Below are 17,013 nucleotides of genomic sequence, written 5' to 3'. Positions count from 1 at the left end.
GACGTGTGGTCCTTGGAGACTGTTGCCTGTCACTCAGCACAATGGGTGTTTTCAAGGCTCATCCATGTCGTAACCTGTGGCCGAATCTCATTCCTTTTATAGCCAAATATTATTCCACTGGGTGGATGGACCACATGTCGTTTATTCATTCATCCTTTGATGGATTTGGGGGCTGTTTCCCCCTTTCGGCTGTTCTGGATATGCTGCTATGTGGCCGCATATATGAGTATTTATTGAGTCCCTGTTTTCGGCAATTTGGGGTCCAGGCTCTCCTGTGCTTTCTTGCCCCCGAGTCCGGGCAAGGCCGGCTTCCCGGTGCTGTGCGGTGTGTGGGCCCAGTGTGTCTCTGTGCGGGACATGCTGAGCGCTCTGCCCGACCTGGAGAGCCTGTGGCTCCCGCGCGGCCTCCTCCTCTCGGCCAGTGATTATCCAGAACGTGGGCAGGCAGACCTGTCCTGACTGCTGTGCTCCCCTGGGCTTGGGACGGGCACACGGGCGCGCTGAACGTCTGACCCGTGAGAGCTTGCTCCATCGCAGGTCCGTCCCGTGCCGAGCCCTCCATCCAGGGGCGATGCTGGGGCCCCGCTGGGACCAGGCCGAGCTGCTTTGGACAGACCACCCACCTGTGCCTGTTTCATCCCTGCAGGAGAACCTGCAGCTGCAAAGCCGGGCCTGGGAGTCAGTTACCTGGTCCTCATCCTGGTGGCCGCCTTTGCCCTGGTGGCGGGGCCAGCCGCCCTCCTCATCACGCGCTACCAGAGAGGGACCGGAAAATACAACTTCAAAACCCAGTCCGACAACTTCAGCTACCAGGTGTTCCACGAATAAGGAGCCCGGCTGCCCGCAGGTGGGTGAGGAGCGAGGTCCATCTCCTCTGATGCACCAGTCTTGCCCTTGCCACCGAGGGTGCCTGCACAGCGCGTCCTGCGGGGTTTGGCAGAGGGTAGATTTGTGGGTTTCGGCGGCTCGTGCCTGTGTTACTGTGATTTATCATCAGAAATATATACTTGGTCTTCACCCACTGCTCCTGGCACAGAGCTCCTGAAGCCCTTGGAATTTCCTAAGTGTTGAGGGCGGTAAAGGTGTTTTTGTTATGTTAGTGAGGTGACCTTTGGCCTGTGCCTTAGGATGGGGGCCGGTTGCTGGGAGAGACTGCCGCGTGATTAGAGGGCTAGATGTGCTCTGCTGAGGCTCCAGATAGGGGACGAACAGAGGTAACTTCAGGTCAACGTTCCTCTAATAATAAAGATAACAGCTGCCTTGGCGGGGTGCCTTCCAGTCTGGTTGGGGGCCCGCAAGGTTTGGTCACGAAGACACTTCCACTTCCCCATCCTATTCCACCCTGCCCCCGTCAGGGGTCCCGTCACGTGGACATGCCCCCGCAGTGGCCGGCCCAGGTCCCTGTTTCCTGCCTGGGTCAGCAGCGTGCCCAGCTGGGCCACCTTCCCCACGTTCAGCTCTTCATTCTCTCGAGATAACGGACCTTTGATACAACTCCTCAAAGTGTGGCAGTTCCTGGCCTCATCCCTTAAATGAGGAAAGGGGGCTCAGAGAGCTCAAGTGAATCACCCCCATCACACAGCAGAGGCGGGGTTACAGTGCACTTCCCCACAAGGCAACGTCCCTTTCTGGGTGACTTCAGCGTCGTCAGACAAAATGTCACCTCCTTGAGGGGCTGGTCCTGCAGACACTGGAAACGTGATGTCTTCACCCTGTCTCAGCCCCCTTTGCTCCGAGGACCCAAGAGCTCATGTGATTCCAGGGCCCCGGAGCCCTTACAGCCTGGATGGGAAGGCTTGGACCAGGGCCAATCACCTCCCCGCATAGAATCGCAAGAGAATTTCAGCAACTTTTACTTAATATTTAGAAAATGAATTCCAACATGGAGGCCAACACTTGTCCTGGAGAATTTCTAAGGAAATCTTGTGTGTCGGTGCCTCAGCCGTGCTGGATGGCCCCTTCCTCGAAATTAAAACACTAGAGGGACAATTGGCCCCTTTTCTTTTCTTATTCTCCTGGGACTTCTGTCTTCCAAAGTAAAAAACATCTATATCTGGTTCTCAAGTTCCTGAAAAAATCTGCTTTTTGAAAATCTCAAGCAAATAAACAGCCCCAAGGTTGGCAGTGGGTACAGCCCCACTCGGTGATGAGCCCCATGTCCGGGCGGGTGGTCCGCAAATAATGCAAAGGCACAAAGCCCCGAGGGTGTGGCCGTCTGGCTCAGGTGTGTACCTGTCTCACCTGACTGCTGACCTGCGGGAGCTGCACTCACCGGAGACCGGGGTTCCTGTGCCTCCTGGGATTCACTGCCCTTTTATTTGGGCTCAATCTCTCACTATTCGGCAAGCACAGATGTCGTGTCCTGGGGGTTGGTGGTAGCCTCCGCGACCCACTCTGGGCTTTCCAGCATCAACCCCACCTTTCCTGCTGCAGACTGACGCAGGTGATCTCCTTCCCCACACAGGTAGCCGTGAATCAAGTTCCAGTCTTCACTCAAGCGTTGATGGCAGCCTGCTCTGTCCTTCATCCAGAGCCAGGATGAGCTCCAGAAGTGGTGAAAACACAGCCTCTGCCTGCCCCCCGGAGGCCCGTCCTCTGCCTGGGTCCCAGACAAGGCAGCACCAGGTGGGCGAGCGGAGCTGGTGGAGAGGCAGGCCAGGAGCTGGATGCCCAGAGCCTCAGACACAGGGATCTTCAAACCAAGCTCGAACGCAGCTCTGCCATCACGCGATCGCCTCCACCACACAGAGCTCCCAGGCCCCTTACCACCCTAAGTGGTCCAGGCGGCCCCTCCTGGCTTTGCTCACCATTGACATTTATCACCTACCACCCAACCACCCACCCACCCACCCACCCATCCATCCATCCATTTGACCCTCTGTCAAATACATAACATTTCACATTTTCGAAACTATTTGATAGTGCAGTTGAAGTTCTTTTAAAAATAGGTGAGTCATTGAAATTGGGTCATTTGTAGAGACGTGGATGGACCTAGAGACTGTCATACAGAGTAAGTCAGAAAGAGAAAAACAAATATTGCAAATTACCGCATATATGTGGACTCTAGAAAAATGGTACAGATGAACCGGTTTGCAAGGCAGAAATAGAGACACAGATGTAGAGAATAAACATATGGACACCAAGGGGGGAAAGCGGGGGTGGGCCGGTGGTGGTGGGATGAACTGGGAGATTGGGATTGAACATGTATACACTAATATGTATAAAATAGATAACTAATAAGAACCTGCTGTATAAAAAAATACAATTAGATAAAAAAATAAAAATAGGTGGTCATAAAAATACTGCCAATGTGATTTTTAGTAGACATTTATACTCTTTAACTTTTGTCCTGCATTACTAGGATGTTGTTTTTATTTACAGAGCAGTGACTCAAAAGGCACTCTATTAATATGAAAATTTTTATAGCAAGTAGAAATAACATTATATATATCCTTATTTTATATTGTTCCAAGCACTTTCACAGATATTAAAATAAATAATTTTACCAGGGGTGAGGCACTATTTACCCACTGCATAATGGGAAACCAGAGAAGTAATGGGTGAGGTATTTACTTAAGTTTACAAAATGAGTTCGTGAGGAAATAGGTCTAGAATCTAAGTATTTTAGTCTAGAATTTTCTTCATTACACCATGCTAACTGATAATGCTTTTCACTTTATTTAAAGCAAAAGGAATTGTATTTGATACCTAACGAGAGGATAGTGTTTTTCCATGATGAACTTAGACAGAATTATATATAACAGGGTTTTAGTATTCTTTTCATTTCTCAAGCTTTTATTTTATTAAAAAAATTTTTTTTAGTAGATCTTTGTTGGAATATAATTGTTTCACAATACTGTGTTAGTTTCTGTTGCACAACAAAGAGAATCAGCCATATGCATACACATGTCCCCATATCCCCTCCCACTTGAGCCTCCCTCCCACCCTCCCTCTCCCACCCCTCTAGGTGGTCGCAAAGCACCGAGCTGATCTCCCTGTGCTATGTGGCTGCTTCCCACTAGCTATCCATTTTAAATTCCGTAGTGTATGTATGTCGATGCTACTCTCACTTTGCCCCAGCTTCCCCCTCCAATCCAATGTCCTCAAGTCCATTCTCTATGTCTATCTCTTTATTCCTGCCCTGCAACTAGGTTCATCAGCACTTTTTTTTTTTTTAGATTCCATATACATGTGTTAGCATAAGGTATTTGTTTTTCTCTTTCTGACTTACTTCACTCTGTATGACAGACTCTAGGTCCATCCACCTCACTACAAATAACTCAGTTTCTTTTCTTTTTATGTCTGAGTAATATTCCATTGTATACATGTGCCACATCTTCTTTATCCATTCATCTATTGATGGACATTTAGGTTGGTTCCATGTCCTGGCTATTGTAAGTAGTGCTGCAATGAACATTGTGGTACATGTCTCTTTTTGAATTATGGTTTTCTCAGGGTATATGCCCAGTAGTGAGATTGCTAGGTCATATGGTAGTTCTATTTTTAGTTTTTTAAAGACCCTCCATACTGTTTTCCATAGTGGTTGTATCAATTTACATTCCCACCAACAGTGCAGGAGGGTTCCCTTTTCACCACACTCTTTCCAGCATTTACTGTTTCTAGATTTTTTGATAATGGCCGTTCTGACCAGTGTCAGGTGATACCTCATTGTAGTTTTGATTTGCATTTCTCTAATAATTTGTGATGTTGAGCATCTTTTCATGTGCTTCTTGGCCATCTGTATGTCTTCCTTGGTGAAATGTCTATTTAGGTCTTCTGCCCATTTTTTAACTGGATTGGTTGCTTTATTGATATTGAGCTGCATAAGCTGTTTGCATATTTTGGAGATTAATCCTTTGTCTGTTGTTTCATTTGCAAATATTTTCTCCCATTCTGAGGGTTGTCTTTTGGTCTTGTTTATGGTTTCCTTTGGTGTGCAAAAGCTTTAAGTTTAATTAAGTCCCATTTGTTTATTTTTGTTTTTATTTCTGTTACTCTAGGAGGTGGGTCAAAAAAGATCTTGCTGTGGTTTATGTCAAAGAGTGTTTTTTCTATGTTTTCCTCTAAGAGCTTTATAGTGTCTTGTCTTACATATAAGTCATTAATCTATTTGGAGTTTATTTTTGTGTATGGTGTTAGGTAATGTTCTAATTTCATTCTTTTACATGTAGCTGTCCAGTTTTCCTAGCACCACTTATTGAAGAGGCTGTCTTTTCTCCATTGTTCTTGCCTCTTTTGTCATAAATTAGGTGCCCATATGTGCGTGGGTTTATCTCTGGGCTTTCTATCCTGTACCATTGATCTATATTTCTGTTTTTGTGCCAGTACCATACTGTCTTGATTACTGTAGCTTTGTGGTATAGTTTGAAGTCGGGGAGCCTGATTCCTCCAACTCTGTTTTCCTTTCTCAAGATTGCTTTGGCTATTCGGGGTCTTTTGTGTTTCCATACAAATTGTGAAATTTTTTGTTCTAGTTCTGTGAAAAATGCCATTGGTAGTTTGATAGGGATTGCATTGAATCAGTAGATTGCTTTGGGTAATGTAGTGATTGTCACAATATTGATTCTTCCAATCCAAGAACATGGTATATTTCTCCATCTGTTTATGTCATCTTTGATTTCTTTCATCAGTGTTTTATAGTTTTCTGAGTAGAAGTCTTTCACCTCCTTAGGCAGGTTTATTCCTAGGTACATTATTCTTTTTATTGCAGTGGTAAATGGGAGTGTTTCCTTAATTTCTCCTGATTTTTTGTTGTTGGTGTATAGGAATGCCAGAGATTTCTGTGCATTAATTTTGTATCCTGCAACCTTACCAAATTCATTGATTAGTTCTAGTAGTTTTCTGGTGGCATCTTTAGGATTTTCTACGTATAATATCATGTCATTGGCAAACAGTGACAGTTTTAATTCTTTTCCAATTTGTATTCCTTTTATTTCTTTTTCTTCTCTGACTGCTATGGCTAGGACTTCCAAAACTATGTTGAATAAGAGTGGCAAGAGTGGACATCCTTGTCTTGTTCCTGATCTTAGTGGAAATGTTTTCAGTTTTTCACCATTGAGTATGATGCTTGTTGTGGATTTGTCATATATGGCCTTTATTATGTTGAGCTAGGTTCCCTCTATGCTCATTTTCTGGAGAGTTTTTACTATAAATGGGTGTTGAATTTTGTCAAAAGCTTTTTCTGCATCTATATGGCTTTTATTCCTTAATTTGTTAATGTGGTGTATCATGTTGATTGATTTGCATATATTGAAGAACCCTTGAATCCCTGGGATACATCTCACTTGATCACGGTGTATGATCCTTTTAATGTGCTGTTGGATTCTGTTTGCTAGTATTTTGTTCAGGATTTTTACATCTATGTTCATCAGTGATATTGGTTTATAATTTTCTTTTTTTGTGATATCTTTTGCTGGTTTTGGTATCAGGGTGATTTTGGCTTCATAGAATGAATTTGGGAATATATCTCACTCTGCAATTTTTTGGAAGAGTCTGAGAAGGATTGGTGTTAGCTCTTCTCTAAATGTTTGATAGAATTTGCCTGTGAAGCCACCTGGTCCTGGACTTTTGCCTGTTGGAAGATTTTTAATTACAGTTTCAGTTTCATTACTTGTGATAGGTCTGTTTATATTGTCTAATTCTTCCTGGTTCATTCTTGGAAAATTGTACCTTTCCAATAATTTGTCCATTTCTTTGTGGTTGTCCATTTTATTGGCATATAGTTGTTTGTAGTAGTCTCTTATAATCCTTTGTATTTCTGCAGTGTCAGTTGTGATTTCTCCTTTTTCATTTCTAATTTTATTGATTTGCATCCTCTCCCTTTTTTTCTTGATGAGTCGGGCTAAGGGTTTATCAATTTTGTTTATCTTCTCAAAGAACCAGCTTTTAGTTTTATTGATCCTTGCTACTGTTTCCTTGATTTCTATTTCATTTATTTCTGATCTGATCTTTATGATTTCTTTCCTTCTACTGACTTTGGGTTTTCTTTATTCTTCTTTCTCTAGTTGTTTTAAGTGTAGGGTTAGATTGTTTATTTGAGATTTTTCTTGTTTCTTGAGGTGAGATTGAATTGCTATAAACTTCCCTCTTATAACTGCTTTTGCTGTGTCCCATAGATTTTGGGTCGTCATGTTTTCGTTGTCATTTGTTTCTATGTATTTTTTAAATTTCTTCTTTGATTTCTTCAGTGATCTCTTGGTTATTTAGTAGCACACTGTTTAGCCTCCATGTATTTGTGTTTTACAGTTTTGTTCCTGTAACTGATTTCCAATCTCATAACGTTGTGGTCAGAAAAGATGCTTCATATGATTTCAATTTTCTTAAATTTTCCAAGGCTTGATTTGTGACCCAAGATGTGATCTATCCTGGAGAATGTTCCATGTGCACATGAGAAGAAAGTGTAGTCTGCCACTTTTGAGTGGAATGCTCTATAAATATCAATTAAATCTTTCTGGTCTACTGTGTCATTTAAAGCTTGTGTTTCCTCATTTAATTTTTGTTTGGATGATCTGTCCATTGGTGTAAGTGGGGTGTTAAAGTCCCCTACTATTATTGTGTTACTGTTGATTTCTCCTTTCATGGTTGTTAGCATTTACCTTATGTATTGAGGTGCTCCTATGTTGAGTGCATAAACATTTATAATTGTTACATCTTCTTCTTGCATTGATCCTTTGATCATTATGTAGTGTCCCTCCTTATCTCTTGTAACAGCCTTTATTTTAAAGTCTCTTTTATCTGATATGAGCATTGCTACTCCAGCTTTCTTTTGATTTCCACCTGCATGGAATATCTTTTTCTATCCCTTCACTTTCAATCTGTATGTGTCCCTAGGTCTGAAGTGGGTCTCTTGTAGACAGCACATATATGGGTCTTGTTTTTGTATCCATTCAGCCTGTCTGAGTCTTTCGGTTGGGGCACTTAATCCGTTTACATTCAAGGTTATTATTGATAGGTATGTTCCTATTACCATTTTCTTAATTGTTTGGGGTTTGTTTTTGTGGGTCTCTTTCTTCTCTTGTGTTTCCTACCAAGAGAAGTTTCTTTAGCATTTGTTGTAAAGCTGGTTTGGTGGTGCTGAATTCTCTTAGCTTTTGCTTGTCTGAAAATCTTTTGACTTCTCCATCAAATCTGAATGAGATCCTTGCTGGGTAGAGTAATCTTGGTTGTAGGTTTTTCTCCTTCATCACTTTAAGTATATCCTTCCACTCCCTTCTGGCCTGCAGAGTTTCTGTGGAAAAATCAGCTGATAACCTTATGGGGATTCCTTTTTATGTTATTTTTTGTTTTTCCCTTGCTGCTTTTAATATTTTTTCTTTGAATTTAATTTTTGTTAGTTTGATTAATATGTGTCTTGGTGTGTTTTTCCTAGGGTTTATCCTGTATAGAACTCTCTGTGCTTCCTGGACTTGGGTGACTATTTCCTTTTCCATGTTAGGGAAGTTTTCGACTATAATCTCTTCAAATATTTTCTCAGACCCTTTCTTTTTCTCTTCTTCTTCTGGGACCCCTATAGTTCGAATGCTGATACGTTTAGTGTTGTCCCAGGGGTCTCTGAGATTGTCTTCAATTCTTTTCATTCTTTTTTCTTTATTCTGCTCCTCAGCAGTTATTTCCACCATTTTGCCTTCCAGCTCATTTATTTGTTCTTCTGCCTCCGTTATTCTGTTATTGATTCCTTCTAGTGTATTTTTCATTTCAGTTATCGTGTTGTTCCTCTCTGTTTGTTTGTTCTTTAGTTCTTCTAGATCTTTGTTAAACATTTCTTATATATTCTCAATCCATGTCTCCATTCTATTTCCGAGATTCTGGATCATCTTTACTATCATTCATCTGAATTTTTTTTCAGGTAGATTGCCTATTTCCTCTTCATTTATTTGGTCTTGGAGGTTTTTACCTTGCTGCTTCATCTGTGACATAATTTTTTGCAGTCTTTTTTTTTTTTTTTTTATGAGTGGGATTGTGTTCCTGTCTTACTGGTTGTTTGGCCTGAGGCTTCCAACACTGGAGTTTGTAGGCTATTGGGTAGAGCTGGGTCTTGGTGCTGAGATGAGGAACTCCATGAGAACTCACTCTAATGAATATCCCCTGGGGTCTGAGTTTCCCTGTTAGTCCAGTGGTTTGGACTTGGAGCTCCCACCACTGGAGCTTTGGCCCAACCCCGGGCTCATGAACCAAGATCCCGCAAGCCACGTGGGGTGGCCAAAAAAAAAAAAAGAACAATAACAAAGTAAAAAATAAAATTAGACTAGGAAACTAACAGATATGTTAGAAAGAATATGAAAATAAAAGTATAGATGAATCAACAACAAGAAGGTACATCAGTACCACAATAGTAAAAAAGAGAAGGAGGGAAAAGAAAAAAAAGGGGGGGAAAGGTCTTGGCTGTGGGGGTGGGGCCTAAGCAAGGGTGAGGTTTTGGGTGGTGGGCGAGGCCAATGCTCAGGACCCACAGGGCTGGAAAAGGTTCTGGGGGGCTGTGGGGGGTGGGGCTTAGGCTCAAGGAACAGACGGGGCCCTGGCGTGCCCCCTGGTCTCAGAGGGTGGGGACCTCACCTGGGAGCTCAGCAGTCTCCCCGCCCCAGTGGGCCAGGCAATCACCCTCTGCTCCTCTCCTGCTCCTGCTGGATGGTCCCTCCCGCCTGTCTCTCCTGATCTCGGGGCCTCAGGGGCACCAATCCTATCTGGCCTCCACTTCTCCTTCCCCCTCTGTCCCCCCACATCCTACGGGTTCACTTGGGGGTTCCTCCCATCTCCTTGGGCATCAGATACCACCACCAGCAGCTGGCAGGCGCCCTAGTTGTGGGGAGACGCCAACTCCGCATCTTTCCTCACTGCCTTCTTGACTCGGCCTCCACCTGGTCTTAGTTTTTAATTGATGAGATTAATTTTGTCAAATGTAATTAACTGCCATTAATACAGAACATTTGGGAAATGTGACTATTTTGATTTACTGGATAATCTCACAGTCAGTACAGAATTACAATATGTAATACCGTGGATACCAATTCTGAACAAGTGGAATAAATTGTTGTGACACTGACAAGTAACCGTGCTGACTGCTCTGTCTGGCTCCATCCACATCACGTGCTCACCCAGCATCCAAGAGGGCGGACTCTGTGCTGTGTGTTTCAGGGAGACCAAAAGCCCATCTCTGGCTCTTCCTGAGCTGCATCCACTTGTTCTGACATCAGCTTGGTACCTCTCACTTACCTTTCTTGAGGAAGAGACAATAATTATTCAGTAAACCCAGGCTTGAGCCCCATCACCGTGTGGCTCTTTGGATCTCAGGTAAAGTAGTTGATGTGCATTTAAAAACTCCATCTACAGTGTTCATGTAATCTCAGTAACTACTGTGTCCATTCATTTGTGTTTCCTGTAATTATGAAAATTTGGTCTCCCCCCCATCCCCTTTTCCCTCCACTGCCCCAGTCTCTTTTTCAACAAATATTTCCTGAGCACACACCATGCACCAGGCCCTGGGCTCAGTGCTACAGAGGACTGTGAGAGAAGCAGGCTTGGTTCTGCCCTCACGGAGCACGTGGTCTTGTGGGGGAGAGAGAGCTACTCAGATCAACAGGTGATGGGGGTCATGTGCTGAGAGGGACAAGTGCATGTGTGCTGTGAGGTACTCTGAACTGGTCCACCCCTCCACTCATCTAAGCATCCACCATTCTCCTCTCTACCCATCCCCCCATCTGCCCATCCATCCATCTACTCATCCATCCATCCTCCATCCATCCACCCATCCACACACCCATCCATCCATCCATTCACCCACCCACCCATCCATCCATCCGTCCACCTACTCATCTGTCCTTCCATCCATTCATCCATCCATCCATCCACTCATCTGTCTTTCCATCCATCCATCCATCCACTCATCTGTCCTTCCATCCATCCACCCATCCAACCATTATCCATCCATCTACCCATCCACCCACCCACCCACCCATCCATCCATCCATCCATCCATCCATCTGTCCTTCCTTCCATTCATCCATCCAACCAAGGAATGTTGTTGAGTTCCAGTTCTTAGGCTGACATTAGGAAGACAAAAAGAATGAGGTAGGGTGCTTGCCCTGGGGAACTGAAAATCCAGCTAAAGAAAAGCCCCTGTGAATACTACATGCAGTAAAGTCAGGGAGGCCAAGAAGGGAGGGAGGGAGGGAGACAGACTTCTACAGGAGGGCTCTGGGATGCTGCTGTGTCAAGGCTGCTGTGTAGGAATAGACTCAGTCTGCATATTGCTTGTAGTTTAATGCCTCTGATCTCAGACTCTTTCTGCTGGCATGGCTCCGGAGTTAGACTGAAAGCATATTGAAACAGAAGAAGGAAGGGAGGGATCCAGGGTGGCCCTGGACGTCTGTAGAGGTTGTTCACGGCTCTCCAGTGCAGAGGTCACCTCCAGCGCTGTGCAAGGCACAACCTGTGAGGCCAGACCTGGGAGCCGTGGAGACCCTCCAGAAGATCCCTTCACGGACTGAGTGGGCTCTCCCGCCAGTGAGGGGCGGGGATTGTGTGCGCGCTGTGCCTTTACCTTGCAGATATTAATTACGCGCCTTCTCACTTTAAAATGGAGTAAATGGGGACGTTATGCAACTTTCCCAAAGTCAAAGAGCTTAGAAGTGGAGGAGATGGAATTGAAACCAGGCCTGCCTGCTTGTAAAGCCCTGTGATCTGCTCTGTGGCGGAGGGTCTGATGGAAACGGAGGGTCGATGGAGACCCACCGGCGCCCGCCTCTCACTCTCCGGCCCAGGCTGCACTACCCATGGGACACCACGAGATGGCGCCGCAGACCAGGGCGGGAGTCCTGTTGTTTCCACAGCAACCAGAGCCCTGCTTCTCCGGTTTGTTCTTTTTCGCCCGATTTGAGCCTCTTGCCTGCAAGCGAAGGGAATCCGAAATCATTCCACAGAGCTTCCCAGCGCACGTGTATGCTGGCGTAAGGCTCAGATAACCACGCTGGTGGTAACAAGAAAAAGTAATCAACAGTCATTCTAAGAAATAAATGAAATAAATGAAAACTTTTATTCCAGCCAACCTGAGGATTATAACCCAGGAGACAGCCCTTCAGGAGCTCTGGGGACTGTTCCGAGGAGGTGGCAGGGGGGTCAGCATATGTGTGATTTGGGGGAAGGGGTACGTGCAACCAAGCACACACGTCGGTAGAAGGCTGCCGCTGGTCACCAGGAACAGACATGTCAGTTAATGGTTTGGGTGCTTTTCTAAGTATGGAAAGAGGCAAGAATCCAGCATCATAAAAATTTTCTCCTGAAGATATCATCTGAGGGCCGGTTCTGCCAGTTTTCCCAGAGCCCAGAGGGCCTCACCCTGATCTTCACCCTGAATTCCTTGTAGGTCAGCGACTGCAGTGGCTGAGGGCTTGATTCTCGTAGAACTGCAGGGTGGGCAAAGTTCTTTATTTTATAATTCCCTCCCTTTGGGTCTTAATTTTAACCAAAGTGTGGGAGGCATTTCCGGACCAATTTATCCCACAGCACTAGGAACGCTCATTCCCAGGTCAGGCGAGGACTTTGTTGATCGGCCCCTCAACGTGCTCTCCCTGTACTAGGCCCTGTTAACAGGGGCTGAAAGCCTCTGGACCACCTGTCTTACTGGTCTGTTATGGTCCCTCTTGTCACTTCTTCCCACATCTAGAGCTACACTATTACAATCATTGATCTTATAGGACTATATGTTTGGTCAATCATTTTAGGTCACCTAGTCATCATTAATTTTATCTGAGGCTCAGTCACACATTTGGTGATGCAAGAAACAATAGTCTTATAAAATAGACAGAATACAAGTAATACAGCTAGTAACATTAATAAGGTCATGAGTAAGTATTTAAGCTCAGAACTTCCATGAAGTGCGGCCCAGTATCTCCCCAGGTCGTCTGAGCTGTCTATTCTAATCGCTATCTTTAAGGGAAATGATATATTGGCATTTTACATAAAGGTCACCGAAGATGTCTGTGTGTACAAGGTGAGTGGTGAGTCATCGTGACCCCTTACAGGATTAAGAAAGGAATGCTGTCTTCTAAGGAGTTACGCGGCTGGTGTCAGGAGAAGAAAATTTGGTCTTTATGGTTGAGCAGGTATTTCCGCTCTGCGGAGGTCTGGTTAACACACCATGCACATTGGAGGGAAGGGAGGGAACAGGCCAAACAGCAGAGAAAAATGTTTATATTTAAAGTTCACTTGTCTCGCCTCAAAAGTGGAATTTTTTATTTCATCACTGGTCTTTCAGGGTGGACAGACCCAGTGCCTTCAGAGCAGGGGCACTAGAGGTGCTGGTCTGGGCAACTGTAGGGGCCGAGCCCGCGTGGACTCTGCTTTCCTGCCTGGACTTCCCGAGGGAGGGGACGCCTTCTTGCTCATCTGTCTTTGTCTCTGGGAAGAAAAGGGCAGCCACAGCAGGAAACGGTGTCTCTGTGCCGTGGAACCGGGGGTGAGTGAGTGAGCTTCCTTGGACCAGGACTGGGGTGTGGTGGGGAAAGCAGGTTCTCGGGCCGCCAGCAAAGCTGGGGATCCAGCCGGCGTGAGGAGGAAAGCGTTTGTATCCAAGTGGAAGTGCTTCTGGCCTGGACATTGCGCCCTTGTGGGTAGGGAAAGGTCATTCCATCATCAGGGACTGTGGGTTCTTGCTTGTCGAAATCCTGGACACCAAAGCGATTCTGGTGGAAAGAAATGGACAGTAAGGACTTGGCTTGGGGTTCCTCAGCCCAGGTAATAGAGTTTGCACCTCACAAGGTAGCAGGGACTATGGGAGTCAGGGTGCTGTTGAGGCTGAAGGCACCTGCTCTGCCTTGCAGGGCCTGTCACCTGATCTCTCTGAGCCTCAGTTTTCTCACCTGTGAAATGGGGATGGTACTAGCATTAATCAGGGAGTTTGGGGCTACAAGTAATAGAAGCATCGCCTCGAACGGGCTTTAATGATAACGATAATTTACGACCTCTTGCAAGTGAAAAGTTCAGGGCAGGGTGGACTTGAGGCGCGGTTCTCTCCTGCAGCAATCAAGGACCAGGCTTTGTTCCTCCTTTTGCTCTTCTTCCACAGCTCCAGCTTCAACCAGAAGTTCCTTCTTAGTTCCCAAATACCTGTAAGCAGTAACCAGAGCAAAATTCTCATTTGTGTCCAGCAGAAGAAAGACAGTGTCTCCTCAACTATTGACCAAAGGGGCTGGGATTATCTCTTGATTGAAACATCCTGTATCCTGTCCCAACCCTGAGCCAATCGCTCTGGCCAGAAGGACGTCCTGTGCTGACCACTGAGGCCTGGGCCTCGGAGCCATTTCCATGAGAGGTGGAGGGGTGACATCATGCTGGTCGGTTTCGGCCAATCCGAGGCCACAGGAAATCAACACACGCATTCCTGATTCACGCAGCTCAGGCCTGGCACCAGTGAAGAGGAGAGGACTGGAGATGGTTGAGATCAGTTTGTGTGGACGTCTGCCTCTCTCCCTTGGGTTCCATGGATTCCATCTCCCAGGATGTTTTCTGGGAGCCAAGGAAGAATAACCCAGCCTTGTCAAATCGTTCTTCCAGAATGTTCTTTGTGGGCAAGCAAAGGCTTCTGACTGGATAGTTCCCACAGGAAGGGCCCGGTTCCCACTTAGGCTCCCTCCCCAGGAGGAAGGTGGGGGCCCCGACAGTGGTGAGGGGGGTGCGCCCAGGGGCCCTGGGGGAGCCTGGGTGGGCCTGAGTGAGTTCTCTTTTGAGTCTGCCTGTGGCAGCTGAGGGAGATGCCGAGAAACCACTTACCCTCTAGAGTCAGGGCCCTGGTACTCAACCTCTGAGTGTGTCTGGTGGTGACGATGCTTCCAGAACACTCACCGCGAGCCCTGAGGTCTTGGGAGGCAAGTGTCAGACCATAGGAAGAAAACAGAGGCCCTGAGACATTCTAAGTGCCTCTGATTAAGCAGTAAGTGCAGGCACTGGACGTCAGCCCAGGGCTGTCCTCGGCCGCGGCCATTACTCCACTTCCCAAAGTGTGGACCACGCAGAGAAGAGGGTTTGTATTCAGACAAATGTGAGAACGGCTGGCTCAGCAAGGCCACGCGGATTTTTTTTTTTTTTTTGCACAGGCTCCGGACGCGCAGGCCCAGCGGCCATGGCTCACGGGCCCGGCCGCTCCACGGCACGCAGGATCCTCCCGGACCGGGGCACAAATCCGTGTCCCCTGCATCGGCAGGCGGACTCCCAACCACTGCGCCACCAGGGAAGCCCCACATGGATGTTTTTATGATGGGACGTCTCCACTGCTTGACTGCATGGTGGACTGGGCCTCCAACCCAGGCCTGGCCAAGCTATAACCTTGACCTTCACTGTCCTGGACAAAATCCCAGCGGGATGGCTTCCAATGGCCCGCTCAGAGAGAGACCTGGTATTGCTGTCGGGGGCTCCGCCCCATAGTCCCCACCCCTGGAGCATCATCCCAGGTGGCAACCCCTCCCCCAGGCCCACCGTGGGGACGAGGGTCCTGGAGCCGGGCAGGCGTGGGCTAAGCTTCACCCAGCCCCACAAAGACCAAGTAAGTAGTGGGCGTGTTCCTGGTTTCCTAGGTGAGGAACTTGATGCTAAGACACAGTAGGGGGCTGATCAAAGTCACTTGACTAGTGCCCCCCTAGAACTCGGATAACGACAGCTGGCTTTTATTGGAGACGCACTTCGTCTCAGGTGTGTGTCAGAGTTCATGGCCCCCAACAGCAGCGCTGTGCAGGAGTTGTTACCGTCCCCGTCTCGCAGGTGGCACAGAAGCTGGTGGAAGCTGAGTAACCTGGGAGCGTGTGACAGCTGCTAGCCTTGCTGATTGGGGTTCAGGGCTGAGACTGTACCCCTGACACCATTTCCAACGCTAACACTGACATGCCGGGCAGTGAACCATGTGCTTCACATAGGTCGTACGGTTTCATCTACCTTTTGAGGCAGGAACCCTGCCGCTCATTCTTCAGGTGGAGAAACTGAGCCCAGAGAGAGGAAGGACCTCGCACAAGGTCCATGGGTGGTGGTGATGTCAGGCTTCCGCGTGGCCGACCACTATGGGTGGCTTCAGTGTAGGAACCCAGCTTGAGAGCAAGACCGAGGCTGTTAAAAGGACGGGTGCCGCACTGCCCTGACTGTCCTAGAACCCGGGACAAGAGGCCAAACACCCTCCCTTGGGATTCACGCTGGGGACTAGGGCTGGGCCGGATCTGCTGGACCTCAAGTCTTAGTGGCAGCAAAAGGAGGTGATGTCATTTTCCTCCCCTTCACAGCTGTCCATCCATCCTCCTGTTATGAGAATATTAGAAGGTCCCTTTGTCCCCTAAAGGGCAGGAATCATCTTCATCTTGCTCTGATGGAGGCTCCAGTGGGGGACATTTCTGGGGAGAAGGATGTGCCGGGGTCCCCAAGACCACCTGTAAGTCTGATGACCTTCTAGAAAGACTCACAAGACACAGAGGTTACGGTTTATTATAGTGAAAGGATGCAGATGAGAATCTACAAGGGAGAGGAGTGCGGGGAGGAGGCCAGGAGGCCGCAGGTTGAGCTCGCCCTGTCTCTCCCGGTGGAGCCTTGCGGACGCTGCTAATTCTCTGGCAACGACGTGTGACAACCTGTGTAGGGCATTGCCAACCAGGGAGGCTCGTGGGCCTTGGCGTCCAGGGTTTTACTGGAGGTCAGTTGCGTAGGTGTGAGGCACCCACGTGGGCGACCTGATCTACTCAGACTGCAGCTTCCTCCTGCCACCAGGTCAAACTTATGTGCTCAGGGGCTTCCCTGGTGGCGCAGTGGTTAAGAATCCACCTGCCGATGCAGGGGACAGGGGTTCGAGCCCTGGTCCGGAAAGATCCCACATGCTGCGGAGCAACTAAGCCCGTGCGCCAAAACTACCGAGCCTGAGCTCTAGAGCCCATGAGCCACAACTACTGAGCCTGTGTGCCACAACTACTGAGCCCCCGAGCCACAACTACTGAATCCCGCACACCTAGAGCCCATGCTCCGCAACAAGAGAAGCCACTGCAATGAGAA

At 47.3% G+C, this 17,013-nt stretch overlaps 1 protein-coding gene across 1 annotated transcript in view; it reads left to right on the top strand.

The window, feature by feature from the left end:
- The window catches only part of UMODL1 (uromodulin like 1), a gene marked incomplete at both ends in the record, with an annotated part of 61,469 nt that extends 60,641 nt beyond the window's left edge, over window positions 1-828 (top strand). The window contains one exon of the mRNA XM_081234730.1: window positions 647-828. Within this exon, the coding sequence (XP_081090856.1) occupies window positions 647-828 (182 nt within the window). The remainder of the gene's footprint in view (window positions 1-646) is intronic.
- Window positions 829-17,013: the final 16,185 nt, after the last annotated feature.

The sequence above is a fragment of the Mesoplodon bidens genome (genome assembly GCF_964165515.1).
Source record: "Mesoplodon bidens genome assembly, chromosome: 5".
Classification (NCBI taxonomy): domain Eukaryota; kingdom Metazoa; phylum Chordata; class Mammalia; order Artiodactyla; family Ziphiidae; genus Mesoplodon; species Mesoplodon bidens.
Note: the sequence above shows the minus strand (reverse complement) of the source record. Positions and strands in the feature narration are given on the sequence as shown.